General features: G+C 36.4%; 1 protein-coding gene across 2 annotated transcripts in view; it reads left to right on the top strand.

Moving 5' to 3' along the window:
• The window catches only part of ITPKB (inositol-trisphosphate 3-kinase B), a 76453-nt gene extending 69161 nt beyond the window's left edge, over positions 1 to 7292 (top strand). The window contains exons 5-8 of one of the 2 annotated variants that reach the window (XR_005556475.1): positions 821 to 1025; positions 2815 to 4398; positions 4539 to 4610; positions 4947 to 4990. Coding sequence is in view for 1 of the 2 variants with exons in the window: in XM_039341733.1 (XP_039197667.1) it covers positions 821 to 1025; positions 2815 to 2916; positions 4539 to 4610; positions 4947 to 5162 (595 nt within the window). In the remaining variant the exon portion in view is untranslated. Of the gene's footprint in view, positions 1 to 820; positions 1026 to 2814; positions 4399 to 4538; positions 4611 to 4946 lie in introns of both variants that reach the window. The other variant, XM_039341733.1, reaches the window with a different exon arrangement.
• Positions 7293 to 15888: the final 8596 nt, after the last annotated feature.

Genomic DNA, 15888 nt, shown 5'->3' with positions numbered 1-15888 from the left:
AGGGTAGTTGCATGTCTTTTGTTGAAAGAGTACTCTGCTGTGATATTTCAAGAAATATAGCTGTTGATGTTGGAGAATAGAGCTCTCTAGTGGGCAAATAGGGACAATTAATTTAGAAAAACATTTTTGTTCAATCTACTGTATTCCATACCTAGGTTCATTGTACAGCAAATAACATGAAGTGTCAGTAGCATTCTTTCATGTCTACTTGCCAATAGATGGTGGAAGCACTTGTGATATGGAGAACATTCCAAAATATACAATTTAATATCTTAAGGAAACCACTCACATCTATCATAGAACTTTCAGAACAACTAGTGACTCAGACCATTTCTGGCTACTTACTCTATGTATTGAAGAAGAAAACAATAATTTTTACATATAAACACTCTTCATACCATGTATTTTGGAAACTAAAGTTCCCTCAACACTTCAGACTAGGCTTCACAGGAAGGATCATGTCCTTGGAGGATAATTGTGTTTGCATTATAGAGTCCTTCCAATATTTAAATCTGATTGGTTCCAATATGTTCACTTGAATCGCTCAACAAAAATTGCCCTTATTGTTGTACCGATTATAGATGATGTTGACTTCCATAATGTTGGAATAAGTGAAGATGCTCTAGACTAGAGTATGGATGACTAATTTGTATTCCTCCATGAGGACCAATAATAAAAGTTGTATTTCAATGCCTGCATTTTGACTGTCCTATTCTAGAGAAGATAGGAAGGAACCTGTCTACCTGCCCAGATATCAGTGATCTGGTGGTAATGGAGCAGTTTACAAATATGATAATGTGAACACATACTGCCTTTGCAGGACCTACCTGGAAGAGGAATTAACAAAGGCCAGAAAGAAGCCAAGTTTGCGGAAAGACATGTATCAGAAGATGATTGAAGTAGATCCCGAGGCTCCGACGGAGGAAGAGAACTCTCAACATGCAGTGACCAAGCCTCGATACATGCAGTGGAGAGAAACCATAAGTTCTACAGCAACGTTAGGATTCCGGATTGAAGGAATAAAAGTAAACTTTCAGATTTGTCAGTTGCAACAGTGCAGGGGAAACAAGTCTGTGATTAACTTGTCATGTAATGTAAAATGTCAAATATTTTTGTCTAACTTTAACCATTCCATGTATAATATATCCTTGCAGAGTACTTGTTATTGAGGCAGGTTCCTTTGGAGACAGATGTGACTTCCCATTATCAACTTGGGTGGCAGGATCATGGAATTCTTTGTGGCATTAACTCTTTCCCTCCTTTTTGTGTCATTGGACACAGGCAGCTGACAGATGTAAAACTTCCTGCCTTGCTTTTCATAGAAACTCCAACTATATTATAATTATAATATAGTCATAAAGGTACATATAGTGATAGCTTTAAACTACTTATTCAACCAAGAGACTGGTCTTATGAATCGAGAATACAGCAGCATGTGAATTCTTCCTAGGAAACTCTGAATAGTGCAAGCCAGTATGATTCTCCGGAGGCTTAGTTTGCTATGCCCTCATGGCTGTCATGAAGCCCCTTTGTCTGCCTTCAAAAAAGGAATGGACTGATTCATGGAAGTCATGGGGATCAGTGGGAAACTAGTAGGGAGCAGACTGTTGGACCAGAAGAGCCAGAATCCAATTCAGCAGGGCGCTGCTTATGTTCATATAAGTGGAATCTCATACCTTATCCTTCCTTATCTATGTGAGCAACAGTAAAAGCTCAGATGTAAATGGTTTACTGGATATTGTAGATATTACAACACTCTCTTAGTTGTTTAGCTAGCTGGAGAAGTACAAAAAGGGTATTGGAATGACGTTAGCGCATTCAGACTTGGCTGTGTCTGTGGCGGTTTCAGATACAAGTTCTTAGTAAAGCTAAACTGCTAGGAAGGAAATATTAAATTCTTATAGAAACTATAATAAAAAGTTATTTTTTTATTCTACCTATTGTTTTTAATACTTTTTTTTTAAAATGCTATCTGAAAAAGTATTGGAGCCCAAGCATGCAAGTATCCCATTTTCAGGAAAGAGAAAGCAAGAGTAAAACTATGATGCTGTACATGTTTTGGAATAGAGGAACTATGGTGCCAAATTTTGTCATTCCAATCCATATCTAAACTAGTGGGTTATATTTGATTGATTATATTAACTCCAACTTCAGGCATTTCTGAGCTCATTAAACTAAAGCTTAAGAGGAGGGTTATGTAATAAATCTCATGGGTTTAAAGGAATATTAGGCAGTAGGTTTAGGAAGAACATTACTGAGTTTAGTGAAATAATGGCCTACAGTTTCCACTGGTTGCACTGAATGCACTCTCCTAACAATAGCTCACTACATTAAATCCTTAATATAACAACTGGTAAGACAAAAAGTTGGGGTGAACATATATAGTAGACTCCTTCCAGCTTTTATAATTTCCATGATGCCAAAATGCATTGTGTTGAAGAGCTACATATCTAGCATTAGTCAATATGATACCTGCTCATGAAATTAATTTTTCTCACCTTGTTTGCAACTATATCCATAATAATACACATCAAACCCTCCAAACAAAGTTTCAAATGGAAGAAAAATGCCTCTGATGGTAGCAGCTGGACACAATTAGTTTCACTGAAAGCTATAAACATAAAAATGACTTCTCCAGTGTCCCAAGAACAGTCTTCCCCCACCCCCATGATTGTTATTAAGCTCTGATTAATGTCTCAAATTTTTGCCCTAAATTTTGCCATAGGATATATTCTGTTCAGTGAATAGCAAGTGGTATTAATAGAAAAAGGTTCTTCTGAGTAATAGCCATACTTTTGTCATTGTTTTTTAAAGAAAGAAGATGGCACCGTGAACAGGGATTTCAAGAAGACTCGGACAAAGGAACAAGTCATGGACGCCTTCAGAGAATTTACAAAAGGAAACCATAACATTCTAGTGAGCCACTCCAGCTATTTCCTTTGACGTTCCTTACTTTGGATTAATTTAACATCCAAAAATTACATGCCAAAATGAAAAGGGGAGATGTGTAATGAAATGGGCAATACTTTCACTCAAGGATTAGCAGCCCACAACTGCCCAAAATCCATATTGCAATATTCCAAAAAGAGTTAACTACTGCATGAGACTATTTTCAGGCAAAGTTGTACCTGATACACAAGATGTAATTATGCAAAGATCCCAACTAGTCACAATGTCACCTGCTCCTTGATAATATACTAGGAGTGCAGAAGGAGCCCTAGATTTTAAATCACATCTGTCTAGGATAGTGCAACTCTGTTCAGAACTAGCTATCCGTCTTGTTGGGATTAAGCCTCTTCTCTTCCACTCATATCTTGATAGCTTCCAGCCATCAAGAGAGGATATTAGCCATGTCTCTTGTTTGGCCCAGAATCAAGATATACAACTGAGTTCTATCTGCATACTGAAGATACTTAACCCTGACTGTCAGATGACTTCTCCCAATAGCTTCATATAAGGAGATGTTAAAAAGGAGATGTGAGAAAAGCAAGCCTTGCAAGACATCGTAACAAAAGTTCTCCTCCATTGCTCAAAAAGGAAGAGAACTTGCAAAACAGCTCCCACAAACCTAACCCATATAGGCAGTCAAGGAGGACACCATGAGGTTCACCAAGACCAAGAGAGGCACACTATCATTGCCAGTCTCACTACAGGTCCTCTGTAGGTATGATCCAAGTGGCTTCAGTGCCATATTCAAGCCCAGTTTTAACTGAAAAGAATCTAAATCTATTTCTTCTAGGTTTTTTTTTACTGTGGTAGTTATTTAAGACTGCTGAATTCAGCAGTGATTTTATGAGGATGGGCCATTACTACTTTGAAACCAGTGACAGCACCTCCTTTCTCAAGGATGTATTAACCATCACTTTGGCCCTCACACTGCTTTCTGCTTTCACCAATCAGGAAAGGCAAGATCTGGTGACAGAGTACAAGTGGCAGAGATGATATCACAGACTCTGGTGACCATGACAAAGTACAAATGCTATCTACTCTCAATCCAAGACAAAAAGCGGATCTAGTTTGTGGCCTCCCAACTGGGTTGAGGCCAAGATGACTTGGTACAAGATGATGGTGGTCATGAATTCCTGGGCTACCTTGGAAAGTTCAACCAAGAAGGGCAACCTAAACTCACCCAGCACCATAAACCTGAGTAACTCCATCACCACAAATGAGGTTGAGCAGTGTTTGGAGGGACACTGCTGTGTTCGATGCAAAATCATTATTATGCAAATAATCTTGCTTGCAATCCTGTCTTGTAGAAAGGTGTGAACAAAATCAAAATATGATTGACTAACTTCATAATCCAGATATGTTAAAGGTGGACAATCTATGCTTCAGAGCCTACAGCATTCAAAAGAGTGGGTTATTTCCTTCTCTACTTTCACCTGTTATTCATTATATGTAAGTCATTTGGTATCTGAGCTGAGATTTGGAACTTACCTGATTCAAGAATAATGCCTTGACTTTTGTGTGTGTGTGTATGTTCATATGTGTATGCATGCTAACACAGTATGTATGATTTTTTTTCCTCGCAACTTCAGAACAGTTATTGTAACCGATTAAAGGGGATACATGATACTTTGGAAGCATCACCATTCTTCAAGACCCATGAGGTAAAATTATTCATTTTCCCTTTTAAAAAACTACAGCTAGATCAAATCATATCACCTAAACACACAAGTGGGTATCTGGTTCATGAAAATTTAAAAGAATGCATGTACATCACAACTGTATGTACTAAGAATCCAAAGAAACATTTTTACAGCCTCACATGTTTAAACATTGCTACCTTTAAAAATTCAGAACTTAAAATTCCAGTTTTTAGTTTTTTAATACTAATATCCTATGAATATTTTTTTAAATTGCAATCTTATCTTCAGCAGAATTTGGAACACTTGTTCTTAATTCCTGCTTTGGGATACTCAGTTCTTTTACGTTTGCTTTTGCAGGTAATTGGGAGTTCCCTTCTCTTCATCCATGACAAGAGGGAGCAGGCCAAAGTATGGATGATTGATTTTGGGAAAACCACTCCACTTCCAGAGGGACAAGTTCTGCAGCACAATGTGCCCTGGATAGAAGGGAACAGAGAGGATGGCTACCTCTGGGGGCTGGATAATCTTATTGAGATCCTAACAGAATTGTCTCAATGTGAAGAACTGCATTAAAGCCAAGGGTCCACAGTCCACAACCTAGTTCCTCCAACTGACTTTCTGATCTGCACTACAAGACACTTTTCTTCCACCTTCTCTTCCAGTTCTAAAATTTAGAAGCTCCTTTTCTTTTATTTAAAGTGTAAATAAAATGTGATGTGCCCGAAGAAACACTGAACAAGAAGTTAGAAATTAGACAAGTCGGATAGCAATGTGGGCCTTAGGAGTTAGGTCTCCTGCATCCTAAAACAGAAAATATTTTTGTGTAAAAAATCTGATAAATTTCTTATATCCTGAGCACCAGGAAGATAATGCCTTGTTTAAATTGTATCTAGCTAATAATCTCCAGAGTGAAGGATGCATTTGTAGTTATCTGCTGCCCTCTTATGTCCAAAGCTAGCATTATTTGGGGCAACTGATGTTGAAAGCATGCTTATATGGGTATATTTCTTATAGATATTTTTTCTTCGTGGGGATGTCCCACAAAAGGAATGGTAGCAACTTATATTTAGTAACTTTCCTAAATATAAGAATTAGAATATAATAGTTTATAGGAATAATTAACATCAGATAGACTTTTCTACATAAGTAATTTCTTGTTGGCTTACTGTGCAATATATACATGGTTGTAGCAACTGCAAAAGTTTGCCTTTGCGGGTTACATTACATGGTGCATCCATTTAGCTACTGAAATTATTTGGACTACTGAGAACAAGGGTCTGATCCCTTTTCTATCCTTCCATTAGCGTGGGATGACCTGGTCACATGGTAGGAAAGGGGCTGCTGCAGAATGACGAAGGCACCGACTGCCATCCTCAGGGTGTCTTTCTGTTAGCACTGCAGTCCCTTTTGAAAATGATAATACATTCTCAGGTGAGCTCCTGCAAATCATTCCAAATCTCCCATTGTAAGAAGAGATATTAACTAGATCTAACATATCAGCAAGCAGTGTATTATAATGGTAAAGTTTCATAGTGTTTGCATCCCTGGCAAGGGATATGGAAGAGAAAGGAGATGGTAGGTAATTTGGTAGGTAATCTAGGCAGACTCTCTAAATAAGGACTTGCCACTTTCAGTCTTGCAAATATATCTGAGTGTCTATTTAGGATATAAAAGTTATTATATAAGTTCCTGGAACATTTGAATGTTGAATGCTGAATGCTGAAATCAAGTTGTCAGCAACTGGGAAAGAAAGATTATTGGTGCATTTAATTTTCTTGGAGAACTCACAATACTGCAGAAGCCTTGGATGTTGAGACTATAAGTTTATGTTACATTTTTTTCTGAGCCATTTCCTGGCTATTTTTTTAAACCTTACCATATTTATAATGTATTCAATATCCCTCTATAGCCTGTTGTTACTATTTTTCCAAACAGTAATGCTGTAATCCTATTTCTTGCATCCAGATGTGCTGTCCTTGAAACAATTGTATTTGTTTTAGGAGACGGCTATTCATTGGGATACAGTCCCTTTGAAAGCTTTTCAGAAAGATTCTATCCCATTGAGTGTTGCTTCATTCATATATCACTAAGATAATGTTGCTTTTTCTTAGTGATGTTGTAAATAACTGCTTTGCTTACAAGTTTTTCCCTTCAGGCTTTCTATGCTGTTTAATAATAGCCTATGCTGAAAGTGCCTTATGGACTAGTGTCTGTTCCACTCAGTGTCATGAAAAAAAATTTGTGGGTTTTTTAAAAGTGCTATTTATTGCTATACTTTTAGTTATCTAGAACACTAAGTCTTAATGCATGGAATTTTTAAAAGGATAATGCTTGGCTTTTGAAATCTCTTTCCACATTTATGGAAAGGGGAAGACCATGAAACGGCATCAATTCATCCTATTTTAAAAATGTATTTAGCTTTTAAATTACTTCTATTACATACTTTTTTAAAAAAAAAATGTGCTGGTTTGCTTGTAAAATAAGATTCTTTGCTTTTTGGCTTTTAAAGAAGTGAAATATTTCTCCAGATATCTTTTGGATCTTTCTGGAGGCTGGAACTATTGCTGTGAGGTATTTCTCCTAACACTTTCCACACCGTTCCCCTTGATTAGCAAAGAGATGAGGAACTTGCAGAGTTATAGAACATCACCAGTGCACAGTGTCTGTAAGTCAAACAACTTAAAATAAAAACATACAACATAATTTTTTGTTGTGATAGATTATCTTTTCTAATTGTGTAACATTTGCTTCAGATATTCTGGTAGTGAGAGACTGGTATAAATGGAATTGGTGAGCTATTAATATACAATACTTCGACCTACTGACTGGTACCTCAATTTTGACAATGTGGGACAATCAAAGTCCTAAATTCTAGGATTTCTATTATACCAAAATTATTAAGATTTCCAAATCTACCTACCTAACATCTTGACATAAATTTAGATTTTAGCATAGGTGTATCATTGTCTGATGTTCAAGTCAATGAATTATTCAATTCAAACTATAATATAATAAAGAGCAATGTTTTAGAGTACTTGATATCTTGAATTTAAGCCATGCTAATGAATTGTTGAACCACCAGTTATTTTGCATTTTTCACACCAGTATTTTTTATTCCATCTCACTATATATCTCAATAAACAAATTGTCCACTCTTAACAAGTACGTGCATATCCCTACAAGGTGAGAGGTATAGTATAAGTATTCATTGGGATATGAATAAGTAACAGAAAAATATAAATCAGCTCAGTGTTCTATTTTTCTGTACGGTCTTTATTTAAAATGCACATAAGATTGTGCATACCATATTAATCAATTTGGAAATAAGTCACAATGCTGTCACTTAAATAGCATACTGACTTATTGAAGGCAATTTTACATTAAACTGTAGTAGAAAGTTACCTTTTTTCTCAGAGTTCTGGCTCTTTCCAGTTATCCAGATTGGACATTATCTTGATATCCCAGAATTAGGTAAGACAGTCTACCAAGTTCTTTGAGTGGTAGACAGCTTGATTGATATATGCAAAAAATTTAGTCACATGTTAAACATACACAAACTAACAGTAGGGACAGCATTTCTGGATTTGTTCCTTCTGTGTTGTTTTATATGTTGAGGGAAAGGTACCATTCATTCATATCACAAAACTACCTTGGTTCATCATCTTCATTATGAGGTGGGAACTAGCCTTCTGAGCAGCTCCAGTTACATATCAAAATTGGATCAGGCAATTATAGAGACAAATACAAGGGCAATTTGGAAATAAACCTCTATTTGGTTATCAGTGACAGACACTCGCGGATAAAGAACTTTGCCTTTTCTTAAAACCAGCTATGTTGGTTCAGCATTCAGATTTTAAAAAGAAAGGATGAGAAATCACTATGGGAGTTTCACAAATGATCTAAGTTAATGGCCATCTTGCTGATCTCTTGACTCTTGTACTTGGGGATTCATTGCATGCAAATTTCACACAATGATTCTGCTCAATTTCAATGCTTCCTCCTCTCCTGGCAATTTCTCATTCATTACTGGGGAAACAGCAATATTTCTAGCTGTCAGCTTGTAATTATGTCTCTGAAATTTTTCAAGTGGTCTGGAGATTAAGAACGGCCACTACAGGCAAAATGAAACAGAACAGGATTACACAAGTAAGTGCCCTCCAGATTTTTGGATTCCACCACCTATAATTCTTAGTAATCAGGGCTAGAAATAATCGGGATTTGTCACATATGGCATAATCAGCTTAATATACTCTCAGCATTTTTTATTTAATTCAGGCAAAAGAGCTGGCTGTGCATTTCAAAATAGCCTTTACAAACACTAAAGTGAGATGGTTGTGCTCTGTGTAGCCAAGAGATGGCAGTATTTTCATATAAGACTTGCAAACACTCTCTTGTTTACACACACACTAGCAAGAACAGAATAAAAAAGATCTGATCCAAATTAGTTTTTTTTAATAACATTTCAAAATTAATGATAGTCATATCTTTATAATAGAACTAAGGAGCAAGTGCTCTTTCATAAGAAAGAAGCAATTAGTTTCAGAAACATGTGGCCCATTAATGTTTTAGCAATTTCAGATCCCTATATACCATTTTACTCTTTGCATAAGTAAAATCTGGATGTTATAAAAAAGGAAAATGTACATTTTATTTTATTCTGATGTATTTCAGAGATTTAATATATTGATATATTTAATGGATTAATAATAATATAAATTTATGCAAGACAATTAACAGTAAAACATAATCAAATTTATCAGACCCACAACAAAAGCAGAAATACAGCAAAATTATCAATAGGAATAATTACTCATCAGTTCCTCCTATGTGCCTTGTGAAATAATATGGTAATTTATTCTTAAATTTCAGAAATAAGCACATCAAGTCAGACCTGGAAAGAGAATTGAACTACCTTAGTAACACTTAATGTGGCCTGGTGAATGATGGCTGCTCCCTAATATAGAACTGCCATAATCGCATATTTCTAATATGATAACTCTGATTAAAAAGGGAAATGCTACCAGAAAATAGTGATAATGTAAATCACATAGAGTCTCTGGGGCAATAGAAAAAGATTCAGAAATCTTGACAAAGTAGCTTCTCATTGAAGCTATGACCTGCTACTATTTACAGCAGATTGCATTATTTCATTTTTACTTCCGTCTCAATTTAGTGATGAGAAAATGGATCCCAATATTAGCCAATACAAGATCAATCATATTATGAGATTTAAAACTAAATTGTACAGTACAGAAATGGTGGCACAGCTAGAAGAAGGTTCAGCCCTTTCCTCCAAGGAAAGTGACCAGTACACTCTTGGCAAGGGCTCAATTCAACTTCTATGTTTGCATGTCATACCCATGGTTAACTCTTAGTTTATGGAATTAACCCAATTTTCTGGTTCTGCATGACAGACTGAATTGTGAACTAGCCAGAATCTGTATTTGAGGTATATAATAACAAAGAAAATATGATAAAAAAAGAAAATGAAAAGAAATAAAATTCTGGGACACTGTTTAAAGAATTAAAGAACAAGTTATTAAAATCAAAGGGAAGAAACATAAATTTGATTTATTTGATAAAGGTTAAAATATATGGGGTTTTTTTTGCTGATCAGGATTAAGTAACTATAAAGATTTGTTTATAGACAGGAGATGAAATATGGGAAGATAAGATCTTCTGTTGTGTTCTTAGAGAAGTGACAAATTACTGAAATCGTTTGAAGTTGTTATGATGAAGGAGGAAGTTATTTCTTTATATCTCTTTTTTCTTTATTAGATTTTTTCCTTTTAATTTTTTTCTCTGTAGTTTTTGTTTTATATTTTTCTTAGTTTGTATTAGCTGTTCATCTTTCTATTTGTAAATAATATTTATTGGTAATATTAATATCAATAATTTAATGATTATTATTTAAAAGGCCATCTAGGATATATGGTATCCAGTGGCGAGAACGTTGCTTACCTTAAACTTGTCACAGTTCATCCTTCATTAGGATTCACTAGGGTTTGAAATAGGCCTTTTATGAGGTTCTTATTGTTATAGATGGCGCAGTGATTTGCAACATCAGATTTTTCCCAGTATTTTATGGTCTAGCTCATTTCTGCAATCAAACACTAAGATATTAGCATTTACTTTCAGATTTAGCATAGGATCTATAAGACAAGAGTAGGAAAACTATATTCTGCATTCCTTGTGTGGGTTTTTCTGTATTCCTAAAGCTGCACTGCCAAAATTGCAAATTTGGCTCCTTGGGGAATGTGGGAACAAACAAAAATGTTCATAAGCCTCTGCAAAACTGTAACACTACTTCAAAAGATGGGGACCCACTTCTTCAAACTCTCAACCCTTGGAAATCATAGAACCACCCACTGAAATGATTTCATACTCTCATCACTTTACTGTCATTTGATTAATGATTTTTGATCATCATTTGATTAATTTTTAAGAACCATCCTCCTGCCATAAAGCTTCAGTCTATTATTTTTAATGTTTCCATTTTAAGATTAGAAGGATGTACTCTGGGGTTAAGTCAATCTGACTTAAAATGCTGAAAGTGTGACAGTACTTTCAACAGGATTTAGAAAGCTGAAAGGCAGAAAGCAATTGGAACAACTTTCACGATATATTGGTTGACATATGAGCAGGCTTGATTAGATAAATAAATTATCCTAGCTGTCTTGATTGGACCTGAAAGTGCCTTAGAACAGGGGTCCCCTACCCTGGGCCATGGCCTATTCGAAACTGGGCTGTACTGCTTGCGCATACACACTGGACTGCTGCTCATGAGTGGAGCTGCACATGCGTGCACCAGCCCATCACTCATCTAGCCTGGTTCCCCTCTCCTTCCCAGGCCGCAAAGCCGTAAAGGTTAGGTGCCTTAGACCACTATTAATTTTTATTAAATGGATCTGTTGCTTCTATTAATCCAGTGGTTCTCAACCTGTGGGTGGGACCCCATCTGGGGTCAAACGACCATTTCACGGGGGTTGCCAAACAATGCAGTTCACCATTTTTCCCCCTTTTCCTTAGCTGTGCCACTCCCTTTTATTCTATTGGCTATTGAAAGCCAATAGAATAGACTCTCTTGAATAGAGTCTAATTCTATTGGCTTTCAAAAGCCAATAGGAATTGTCTAGGCTGTCTCTGCCCTGCTGAGCCCGCCAAAAGTCCCATTCTGCAAATGGTGCTGCACCAGTTGAGTAGTCCTCAACTTACGACTGGTTGAGTAGTCCTCGACTTACGACCGGTTGGGGGTCACGGCATTAAAAAGGTTGAGAACCACTGTATTAATCTAAAGGAAAAGTATGATATTCAGAAAACTAGTCAAAGTTATAAAGATTTTGCACATTCAACGTTGGGAGTTTATGTTTTATGCTTTTGGCAGAAAGACTATAAAGACTTCCATGCCAATATTTGGCCAAACTATTTCTGATTTTAAGTATTCAGAGCCCAGAATTGTCAGAAGAGGAGTTGAATGCAGATCAAGGGCCTTCCTCCACTTCTATCTAACCATGCTACAAATATCTCCTAGCAACCATTTAAATTTTTGCCATAACCTCATGTCATTGCCTTCATCTCATTCCTAAGCCAAACCTGGGCAGACTTAAATTTAAGTTTTCTGAATATCATACTTTTCTTTTAGATTAATAAAAGCAGCATATCCATTTAATAAAAACTAATAGTGGTCTAAGGGAATTTCAGGTCTGATCAAGACAGCTAGGATAGTTTAGTTATCTAATCAAGCCTGGTCAGATGTCAATCAACGTATTAGGGATTTCTGTAGCAGGACTACAGATAGCTAGACTGGATTGAAAAATCTCTTTAAATTTGTTCCCTGTTATAATATGTCACAATATCATGGATCTAACTGATAAATGGCATTTTTCCAGTTTTCAAAAAATGCCTGATAATGTTCCATGCTAGTGACATCTTTATTTATATTGTTCTTCACCAGAAGCTTGGGTTCTACCAGATCTATTTTTAAACTGAAGCTTTGACAAGAGGCAACCTTTTGGAAAAGAAACAAAGGAGCTTCAGAAGCACTCAAGCAAACAAAACAAGGAGAACAAAGAACAAAAGCACTAGCTCAAATACAGTCATTAGGTTATGAAACTGTTTTTCCTGCATCTGAATGATGATAAAAGGAAGCACAATGTGTGCCAAGGCTGCTCTGTCAAGTTGGTAGTATAATTTTCACTACAAAAGTGGCTAGAAAATAGGTTTTCTTTTCTTCCGAAGTTGGAATCTAGAGTTCATGAATTACCAACCTGTTTAAATCATCCCCAGCTTAAATAGCAGCAGCTTTCTGCCTTTGATATTGATGCCATGCTGGTTGAATCCTCATCCCACTGAATCCACTGATTTAGAAGAAATGTTCTGAAGAGGCTTTAGTAATCAGACAGGCTTAAGAGTTGATATGTCTCAAATTGTTATTAGCAACAGGTTATGTCTGATAGTAAGACTCCCAAATATTTGTGAACAATGAGTCTTGAGAGTTTGGAAGATGAGGGAGAGCTTTTTTGGAAGTTGTCACACAGCTGAATTTGGAAAGTCTTTAAAGGAGTGCACTTAAAATAGTGGCTAATTAATTTCTCTGTTCCGTAGGTCCATATCAGTACAATGTGCTGTTTCTTTCTGCACTGGAGACAAATTCCTTGTATATCTAAACATATTTAACCAAGTAAAGTCTTCTCTTCTCTTCTTCTCCCCTCCCCTCCTCTCTCCTACCCTACTACCCTATTCTAGAGATGAATCTTGGGTGTATAGTAGACTGGGGACATTTTGGCCATGCACTGTACATCTTTGATGTATTGAACAAGATCCAAGAATGATCCAGGAAAACAGGCTCCCTTCTTCCTGTTTCCATAGGCAGCTGCTGCCCTTTTCGTGGTTGTCATTAGGGCTGGCATTGAAACCCATTTTTACAATCCTTGTCTTAATCCCATCATATTAATTTACAGGGAAGTAAATGATACTGCTACAGTATTTACTTTACAGAGGATGCTTTAAATGCTTGGCAGTGATTGATGGGAGAGGTTGTCTCTGTTAAGGGGCAGCATGGGTGGATGTGTAATCACAATCTGCAAAGGACAGAGCAAATCCTTGTGCACAGAAATCCATCAGGTCAGTTTCCACATAGTCTCATTGCATGCTTTTTAACTAGTGATGAATCTTTATTGAAAGTACATAATAATCATGGGTCATAGGGGGGGTCCTTTTCTATTTGTGGCATATTACAGTTGTGTGTGGCAGGCAGATATTCAGCAAATGTAGCTTGGATCCAATATAACATGGCAGAAGAGGCAATAAAATAAGAAAGATGCTGGGCTGCTTGCAAGCATTTGTTTTTAAGAATTCTTTTGAGAAGAGCTCTTGAAAATGAAGATTGGCACTTTCTTTTGGAGCATATCAGCTTGCTTTTTTGTCTTCTCCTGAACACCATATCAAAATAACAGTTGGAAGGGACCTTGGCTTAGATTTAATCCTAACTCTTCCGTAGACAAGGCCGAATAATAGAAATGAAATTGACCAAATTTTCCACTTCTATCTAGTTAAGGTGACCAACTTTTTTACAATGAAAAGGAGGACACAAATAAATTGAAGAAAAAAATATCGTAAATAAAAGAAACATTTTATTCATTGCAACAATAATATAGACAACTTGCATGTGCAAAGTTTGCTGGCCGGGTGTTTTGGCGCACTCAGCAGCAATTCTTATTGGCTTTTGAAAGCCAATAGTGGAAGTAGCATAGCTCATGCAAAAGTTGAAAAAAAACCCATCAAAAAAAAGTGCCAGAACACCGTTCTGAGTGTTCTATGAGGGGGGAAAAAAGCCCTGCAGATTAGTCTTCAAATATCGAAAAGAAGGACATGAAGGAGGACACTTTTTGAGGAAGGACAGAACTTACAAAAGGAGGACTGTCCTCCCTAAAGGAGGATGGTTGGTCACCTTAATCTAGTAGATCAGTCATCTACAAAGCATGAGACTTCTTTGATTTGTTTAGAAAAATCTCCTTTGTGTTGAATAGGGATGAGGTGATATTTGTTGCTGTTGGGCCTTTGGCAGCACTTGGACCTCAGAATGTCTGAACCAGCAGTTCACAGAGCCTAATTTTCATATTGCTTTTGCAGGCTTGGGGAGTTGAAATAGTGGCAACATAGGAACTTTTCTGTCATGGTGTCTGGTTTGTGTAATAGCCTTCCACAAGACAGGATGGCCCTAACCAGCTGGCCTTCCAAGGGACCATAAAGATTTGACACTTCCCAAGACACAGTGCCCAGAGGGCTAATGGACCTCTGATATAGCTGCAAATCAATTTGTTTTATTCCTGTGATATTTTTAGAGACTCCACCACTGTTGCTATTTCTTTTTATGCCATTTTTTTCCTGATAAGGATTCTTGTTTTTTAGTTGTCTGCTGCCCAAAGAGCTTTGGTAGATAGGCAGCTGTATGAATCTGTTAATATAATGACAATAACAACAATAAAAAAGTGTTTTCAGTTCTCCAATTATGCTTATTTCATGTCAAAACTTTTAACATAAGGTGCTTGCAGACAAATGACTGTGGTAAGGAAATACTATCCGGAGTGCTATAATGGGGGAGAGGAGATGTCTCCTCAAGGAAAATTAAATAAAAAAGAGTTAAAAGTCAGTGCATTGCTATGGTAGACAAAAATAATTTTTGCTTTGTAAAGTTTTAACCAGATCTTATATGCTGAATTTTCAGGAAAATTTTCAGCAAAAAACAAATACTTGTGCAAACCAGTACATATTTTCCATGTACTTCTTTAACATACCATTAAAATGAAACCAAGACTGTTCATTTTTCACATTCATTTTTTGCATTATTCAGAGGTATATAATGAATATATTCTTCATCCCAACTATTTGAAATTGCTTTGTGACCTTTCCTTCAACTTTCTCCATGCAATAATTGATTACCGGACATTCCACGTCTTTATGATGATCTTATGATTTATGAGCCCTACTGATCATTACCCATACTATATTTCAAAAGGAAATTGGACTTTCTTGGGGGGAGGGGTTACCTTTGAAAATATTTCATTTCTCATCCAAGAAACTTCTTCAGTCCTAACAAAATGAGAACTGAAGAAGCTTCTAGGATGAGAAGTGAAACATTTTCAACAAGGAAAAAAAAGAAAGTCCAGTTGCCTTTTGGAAAAAGCACTTTTGGGACAACTATGACCTGAATGATTGAAAATCTCCATAGAGATTCTACAAGGCAAAAAAGTCAAAAGAAGATCAACTTGGTGAAACATCATTCTACAAAATTAAACTA

Source organism: Crotalus tigris, unplaced genomic scaffold, assembly GCF_016545835.1.
Source record: "Crotalus tigris isolate CLP2741 ecotype Arizona unplaced genomic scaffold, ASM1654583v1 scf7180000017771.5222438, whole genome shotgun sequence".
Classification (NCBI taxonomy): Eukaryota; Metazoa; Chordata; class Lepidosauria; order Squamata; family Viperidae; genus Crotalus; species Crotalus tigris.
The sequence above is the reverse complement of the archived record's forward strand: the minus strand, read 5'-3'. Positions and strand labels throughout refer to the sequence as shown.